The sequence below is a fragment of the Sinocyclocheilus grahami genome, unplaced genomic scaffold (genome assembly GCF_001515645.1).
Source record: "Sinocyclocheilus grahami isolate Dianchi unplaced genomic scaffold, SAMN03320097.WGS_v1.1 scaffold1275.1, whole genome shotgun sequence".
Taxonomy (NCBI): Eukaryota; Metazoa; Chordata; class Actinopteri; order Cypriniformes; family Cyprinidae; genus Sinocyclocheilus; species Sinocyclocheilus grahami.
Window position 1 is genome coordinate 84,758 of NW_015506454.1, and position 8,346 is coordinate 93,103.

General features: G+C 38.9%; 1 protein-coding gene across 2 annotated transcripts in view; it reads right to left on the bottom strand.

Annotated features, from left to right (window-relative positions):
- Positions 1 to 8,346, bottom strand: part of LOC107568725 (monocarboxylate transporter 2) — a 25,489-nt gene that overhangs the window by 12,714 nt on the left and 4,429 nt on the right. The window contains exons 2-3 of one of the 2 annotated variants that reach the window (XM_016254718.1): positions 1,788 to 2,026; positions 774 to 996 (exon numbers count right to left, since the gene is read on the bottom strand). In XM_016254718.1, the coding sequence (XP_016110204.1) occupies positions 774 to 987 (214 nt within the window). In that variant the 5' untranslated portion in view covers positions 988 to 996; positions 1,788 to 2,026. The remainder of the gene's footprint in view (positions 1 to 773; positions 997 to 1,787; positions 2,027 to 8,346) is intronic. The other variant, XM_016254717.1, reaches the window with a different exon arrangement.

The window sequence follows — 8,346 nt, forward strand, 5'->3', positions numbered from 1 at the left end:
GATCTTCAGAAATCAGTATAATATGCTGATTTATTATTAATGTTGGAAACTGCTGCTGCTGCATATGTTTTGGAACCTGTGATACTTTTTTCAGGATTCACTGATGAATAAACAGTTAAAAAGAAGAGCATTTATTTAAAATAGAAATCTTTTCTAACAATATACACTACCGTTCAAAAGTCGGGTTAGTACATTTTTATTCTTGCTTTTTAAAGAAATTAAAACTTTTATTCAGCGAGGATGTGTTAAATTGTTAAGAAGTGACAGCAAAGATTTATATTTTGAATAAATGCTGTTCTTTTTAACTTTTTATTCATCAAAGAATCCTGAAAAAAGTATCTCAGTTTCCAAAAATAATATTTGGCAGCACAACTGTTGATAATTCTAATAATAAATCAGCATATTACAATGATTTCTGAAGGATCACTTTATACTGGAGTAATGGCTGATGGAAATTCAGCGCTGCATCACAGAAATAAATTAAATTTTAAAGGATATTAAAATAGAAATCATTATTTTATATTGTAATAACATTTTGCAAGATTGCCGTTTTTTTCTGAATATTTGATCAAATAAATGCAGCCTTGATGAGACTTCTTTAAAACACATTACAAGTCTTACTGATCCCAAACTTCTGAATGGTAGTGTATATATATATATATATATATATATATATAAAAAATAGTATATCAGTCTGGCGAGTAAACGAAAACATGTACTAGCCAAATGGCGATTCTGGGATGTGTAGAGAGTTGCATTTGTAAATGTTTTACCTCCAGCGTACATGACAGCCAGCATGATGGAGGAGATCCAGGCCACCTCACTGTACGAGGCATTGAAGATCCTCTGGATGTCTTTGAAGAACACGGTGGTGGCCTTTGGGAAGGCGTAAGAGAATCCAATGGAGATGAAAGCCCCGCCCACCACAGCCCAGCCCCACCCACCGTCTGGAGGCGGCACGGCTGGGGGTCCGACAGGTGGAGGCATCGTGAATCACTGCAGGAGCGACGGAGACCAGAACACGCTATTAGATCGAGATTTACAGCTGTGACATTCAACCAATCGTGTGAGTGTGGGGGCGGGTCTATCTGCCCGACTGACCAATGAGAGACCAGAGGGAAACCTGTCTGAAAACAGGTGTTTTTTATTTTACTGGAATCCTGCGGAAATGACACCGGATTCTGTTTTTAGTCTCTGGTGGGAGGATAGAAAGAGCAGATATAGCAGCTCTGGGTGGAAGAAGCCTGTAAATGAGCGCAAACACACATAAAGAGAGTTCAGGAGCCTTGGTTTCATCATAAACACACTCTATATGGCAAATAATACTGAAACAACATGCGCTAAAAATGGACATTTGTTTGTATGGCGCATTTCACAAGCAGCTTTACAGAAATCCATTATGTTAGTTGCATTTTTTAAACAATCATGTATTTGAGATTTGCTTTATAGCATATATAATATATAAGTGTACTGTATGTCAGCCAAAAAAGTTGTAATATATATATATATATATATATATATATACAATTTTATATATTGAGCTGTGCATTAATAGCCAGAATTGCGCGAAATGTCTAAATTGTGAGACAGAAGTCACAATTACCTTTTTATTGTTTTAATCCCGTGGCGGAAACGAGCTTATACATCATATCTAGACTCAGTTTCAGTCTTTTAACAGCTTCATAATACTCTTTTGGCATTTATTTGCATGCTGAATTGTGATTGGTCTGCTCTTCCTTTCATATATTTCATCATTTCATTTACGCACAACTAAAAGCTGAACTCACCTAAACTCTCACACTCTCCTGCTGCTGCTGAGTCTGTCCAGACCTTGACCTTCACGTCCAGATCACGCAGAGTGTGTGAGATTTAGGAAAATAAAGGCCACTCAGGTCACTGAGACAACACAAGTCATCGCCACGGCAACGGTGTTTACAGCTGTCAGTCACTGACCAATAAAGCCCCGCCTCCAGTTCCCTTCGGGATCCGCCTCCTGCTGCTTGAGTTCATGGAAATGTGGGCGGGGCTACAGACGTAACAAAGTCATTGTTTACAAACCAAACAAAACTTGAGTGATTCTTATCATGTGATATTTCAGTTCTGAAGCCACACACACACAGCGCTCATGTGATGTTAACACCCCAGAACTAAAGCCCTGTGTAAGATAAGCTTTTGTTTCTGGCTGCGCTCTTCAAATCCAAATAACCTTCCTGCAAAGTTATTATAAATGGTATCACCGCATGCTGGCATCAATTATTTTACATTATATATTTCAAAGTAACAAACATTGTTCATGTTGTGACTACAGCAAACACATGCCAGCTCAAAACTCATCACACAGGGAGAAAAAACAGGTCAGAATTACGAGATTTAACAAAAAATTCAGAAAAAAAAGTCTGAATTGAGAGATTTATAGTCAGAAGTCCGAGAAAAAAGTCTGAATTGAGAGATTTATACTCTGAATTCCAAGAAAAAAAGTCTGAATTGAGAGATTTATGCTCCGAGTTCCGATAAAAAAGTACGAATTTAAACAAAATTCAGAAAAAAACTCAGAATTGCAAAATTTAAACTCAGAATTTCAATCGAAATTATGTTTATATCTCACAATTCTGACTTTTTTCCCTCAGAATTGCAATAAAAAACCTTTTTCATTGTTTGTATTGACTTCATTTGATATTTCTCACTGGCGCTCAAATTATAAACCAGTCACACATCATGTTTAAAGTGATGTGGTTCGTCTGATCCAATCAGAAGCTGAAGCGAGTACACTACTAATGCAGCGATGTGATTGGCTGACGGCAGAGACTCAGGTGACGCTGTTACCTGACACCTGGAGACGTGAGCTGACTAAACGAGACACAGTGAGACATTACGAGAGGTTTGAGGTCTGTATTCTCCTTCAGCTTCAAGGTCGCGGTGTGGCTTGAAGCAGTGAGTGCTGCCTCATGAATATTTAATGAGATGGCCCTCCTCATCTTTAGCCATGATTTCTCTACAGTTCACATCACAAACATCTCCATTCCCGCTGAACGATTACAAACGAACACACGTGTGGTAGTTCTTCTGTGCTGTCTAAAGCACTATTCAGACACAGTCATATTCCATGCATTGTGAAAATCGCTTTACAAATAAAACAGACCTGATGCAGCTGATCTACTGCGTGTCCCAGGCTGCTTTCAAGGTCTCCGTCTGTCCTGGTTTGATATTTCCAAACTCACAGAATGTGCCGAGGACATCAAGGGTCATGCGGAACCGCTGGAAAACTTCACTTCACTGCCATTAACTCTTCATAGTGTGACTGTGAACAGAGACCCAGCTGGCAAAACCTATTGAGTTATGAAACATTTCTGAACAATGTTATTTTAGTATACTATTATAGTTTTTATTAATATTTGAAATCAGTTTTTAATTTTACATTTTACATTTTAATTTTATTTAGAGTTTTAGTAATTTGTTGTGTGTTTTTGGCATTTTTAGTAGTTTTTATTTTATATATCTCAATATAGTTTTGATTTATTTTATTTTAGTTATATTTTAGTTGTCATTGGTTTGTGATTGGGTGCTTTCAAGGTCTCCGTCTGTCCTGGTTTGATATTTCCAAACTCACAGACTGTGCCGAGGACATCAAGGGTCATGCGGAACCGCTGGAAAACTTCACTTCACTGCCATTAACTCTTCATAGTGTGACTGTGAACAGAGACCCAGCTGGCAAAATCTATTGAGTTATGAAACATTTCTGAACAATGTTATTTTAGTATACTATTATAGTTTTTATTAATATTTGAAATCAGTTTTTAATTTTACATTTTCCATTTTAATTTTATTTAGAGTTTTAGTAATTTGTTGTGTGTTTTTGGCATTTTTAGTAGTTTTTATTTTATATATCTCAATATAGTTTTGATTTATTTTATTTTAGTTATATTTTAGTTGTCATTGGTTTGTGATTGGCAAGCTGGGCCAGTGTGTGTTGTGATTGGCAAGCTGGGCCAGTGTGTGTTGTGATTGGCAAGCTGGGCCAGTGTGTGTTGTGATTGGCAAGCTGGGCCAGTGTGTGTTGTGATTGGCAAGCTGGGCCAGTGTGTGTTGTGATTGGCAAGCTGGGCCAGTGTGTGTTGTGATTGGCAAGCTGGGCCAGTGTGTGTTGTGATTGGCAAGCTGGGCCAGTGTGTGTTGTGATTGGCAAGCTGGGCCAGTGTGTGTTGTGATTGGCAAGCTGGGCCAGTGTGTGTTGTGATTGGCAAGCTGGGCCAGTGTGTGTTGTGATTGGCAAGCTGGGCCAGTGTGTGTTGTGATTGGCAAGCTGGGCCAGTGTGTGTTGTGATTGGCAAGCTGGGCCAGTGTGTGTTGTGATTGGCAAGCTGGGCCAGTGTGTGTTGTGATTGGCAAGCTGGGCCAGTGTGTGTTGTGATTGGCAAGCTGGGCCAGTGTGTGTTGTGATTGGCAAGCTGGGCCAGTGTGTGTTGTGATTGGCAAGCTGGGCCAGTGTGTGTTGTGATTGGCAAGCTGGGCCAGTGTGTGTTGTGATTGGCAAGCTGGGCCAGTGTGTGCTGTGATTGGCAAGCTGGCGGTGTGTGCTGTGATTGGCTAGCTGGGCCGGTGTGTGTTGTGATTGGCTAGCTGGGTCGGTGGCCCATTCATAACTTTCAAAATGTCCAGCTTTTTAAATGTTTTAAAAATGTTTTTTCTTGGTTATACAAATGTTAAGGGAACATTCCATTTGATCATTTTGAAATGTTATTGGAACGTTATTTTTGAATGTAACAAGTAACAGAACAAGTAGTAACATTTAAAAATGTTAGGAATTTTTTTTATAAATAACGTTTTTGAGAACATTATTAAAGACTCAATAACTTTTAACAAACGTTCTATTAATGTTACTGGAAGAATGTTAAAAATCTACATTTTGTGCTTGTCTTTTAAATAAGATAAATGTGTATAATTTTAAACAGACGAAAAGCTGATCCTTATTCTAAGAATTTATACTAGAGTGTAATTTTTTTTCTGAAGCTATAAACATTACTGGAGTACAGGTAACAACTACTTTAAAATTTCACATTTAATTCAATGTGTTACTTGCCGTTTGTTCAATTTACTAGCAATTTCTAAGTTAAAATCAGTGTAGGTCAAACCCAGCGCTGGTTAAAGTGGCACAAACAGCATCCGAACTCCAGCTGTGAACTAAATTCATCAAACTCGTAGAATACATCAGCACGAGACCTAAAGGCCTCTAATCTTCAGCGATATTTATTCATCGGTGCGTTGATTTAACATCAGCTGAACGTATGCTGGTTTGAATGAGAGGAAAGACCTACTGACTGATCCTGAGTCACTTTGAAGGCCAAGAGACCTGAAGTTAAAAAACAAGATCTAGAGTTTCCCACCCGAAGAAAGAGACTTCAGAGAAACAATAGTCAGAGAGAGCGCTGCGGGAGGCCAATAATATACAGAATCCATCACGTCTCCACCTCTGTTTGATATTTAACCTCACAAACATCTGAGATATCATAACAGAAACATACATAATGCACACACGTACACAGACCGGCTTCTCTTTGAAAGAAAGAGCAGAAACAGAGAGACACCGCTGGAAACTGAACGTCTGGACAATAGCTCACATTAAACGAGATTTCCTTCTGGTAAAAGCCTCTAAAGCTACTGTATCATATTTGAGACATGAAACATGATCAAAACTTGTCAAAGATCTCACTGATTTATTACAAGCATCAGAATCTCAACATATAAATATCAGCTGTTTTTTCCTCCACATTCTCACTATTTCAGATTATTTCAGGTTCACAGAGTTAATTATTTCTGCCATAATAATCACCTTGGGTCATTATCGTGACCTAAATGACCCATATTTGCTCCTGCGCTGCACAAAAACTGCATTCATTCGTGCTTAAAGTGAGAAAAATACATATTAATAGCTGCTATATGTTCTCTAATGACCTTGTTTTACTGGAGAGCACGTCTAAGACTAAGACTAATAACAGTGTGATGTAGGTGTGTGTCGGGTTCTATCATTCTATCAAAATCTGGAATCTGAGGGTGCAAAAAAATCTAAATATTGAGAAAATCATCTTTAAAGTTTTTCAAATGAAGTACTTAGCAATGCATATTACTAATCAAACATTAAGTTTACGGTAGGAAACTTACAAAATATCTTCATGGAACATGATCTTTACTTAATATCCTAATGATTTTTGGCATAAAAGAGAAATGTATAATTGTGACCCATACAATGTATTGTTGGCTATTGCTACAAATATCCCCCAGCGACTTAACACTGCTTTTGTGCTCCAGGGTCACATATGATCATTTTGTGTTATGGGAACGTTACTTTTGATTGTTCTCTGAATGGTCTCAAGCAGTAACGTTTAAAAAACCTCAGACGACTAAAAGGTTTCAGGAAAAACGTTCTGTGAATGATATATAAATAATGTTTTAAGGGTGACATATTACACCCCTTTTCACAACCTAAGTTACTGGGTTCATCTTTTTCAGGTTTCCTTGGTTGGTAGATGCACCGGGGACCTGATTATAGCACTTACAACCTGGAAAAGTCAGATTCTCATGATATGTCACCTTTAAGACACTGTGAACGTTCTATTATTAATGTTACTGGGAGAACGTTTGTTCATAACTTCCTCTTCGCTGGGAACCTAGGTAACAAATTTAGATTATAAAAATTGTTTCGAAAGCATTAAAATGCCCAGTTTTCTTGTCATGATTAGAACGTTAGGTTGCAAAAACGTTTCGAAGTACAAATAACATCGTAAGGACGTTTTGAGAATGTTGTTTGAGAAATGTGCTCACCCTCGTGTCATCCAAGATGTCTTTCTGTCTTCAGTCGCAAAGAAATGAAGGTTTTTAAGCAAAACATTCCAGGGTTTTTCTCTATATAATGGACTTCAATGGGGACCAATGGGCTGAAGGTTCGAATCAGTTTCAGTGCAGCTTTAAAGAGCTCTACAGGATCCCAGCCGATGAATAAGAGTCTTATCGAGAGAAACCATCGCTCATTTAAAAAAATAATAATAATTTATATAGTTTTAACCACAACTGCTGGTTTGCACTAGCTGGACTTCTCGCATGATGTAATCACGTTGGAAAGGTCACGCGTTCAGTCCGTTGGTCTCCATTGAAGTCCATTATACGGAGAAAAACCCTGGAACGCTTTCCTCAAAAACCTTCATTTCTTTGCGACTGAAGACAGAAAGACATGAACGTCTCAGATGACATGAGGGCGAGCACATTATCAAGGAGCGTTTATTCTGGAAGTGAACTACTCCTTTATGATTACGAGAATGTATCTCAGATATTAATAAAGTTGCAAGAACGTTCCCCAAACATTAGGCTGCTTTAAAGGTCCCCTGGAATGCTTAGAAACACGCAGCGTTACTCTGTGTTGACGTCATTTAAACTGAAACAGGAAGACAGGGCGGGGCATATCAAGCAGCCCCGCCCCGCCCCTTTTTAAAATAGCCAATAGCGTTCGTTTATATCACAGCTTGGGCTAGAGCCATTGTTGAGCTCCGTAAAGCCACATTTGACAGCCATAAAATATAGCATTCTGTGTAGAATTCAAGAGTTACAAGTCATTAGCGTGACACAGCGCCAAACCAGACTTCTTTGTTTCCTCAATGGAAAGCATGTTTACACTGTTTGAGTCGTTCCCTGTCCCCTATATAGTGCACTACGTGCCCTCCACTGCACAGAAAATACTAATTCTGTGGACAAGTGACCGATTGCAGCCGCAGCTTGTATAGTGCAGGGGCTTCAGATTCTAGAGAGCATCTGATTGGACAGAAAGTTTGATGAGAAGCTGAAGTACGATGTGACGTCACAAAAATAGTTGAGCCGTTTTGGCGGAAGTGACGAACTGCAAGCTTTGAATGCTTATATCTTCTAAATGCGACTTGTGTCACTGTTTTGGAGCACACTGCCTTATAGATAACCTTATATTGATACTAACACCCAAAAAACTTTAAAGGGGTCCTATTATGCTCTTTTACAAAGTCTTGATTTTGTTTTGGGGGTGTACTAGAACATGCTCTCATGCTTGGTGGTTCGAAAAACGCATTATTTTTCACATGATTTACATTATTACAATACCTCTCTCCCCAGGCTGGCACAAACGGCTCGATTAGTTCCGGCTTTGATGAAGCTCCGCCTTCCGAAAAACAAAATGTGTTGTGATTGGTCAGCTGTCCCAGTGCGTTGTGATTGGCGAACAGCTTAGACGGTGTTTCAGTGCTGCCCCGCCCCTTGCTCCGTCTTTCAACAAAAGCTTTTGGCGAATCCGGCACTGTCCTCCCTCATGTTGTGGAAGCTGTCCTCAGTAAA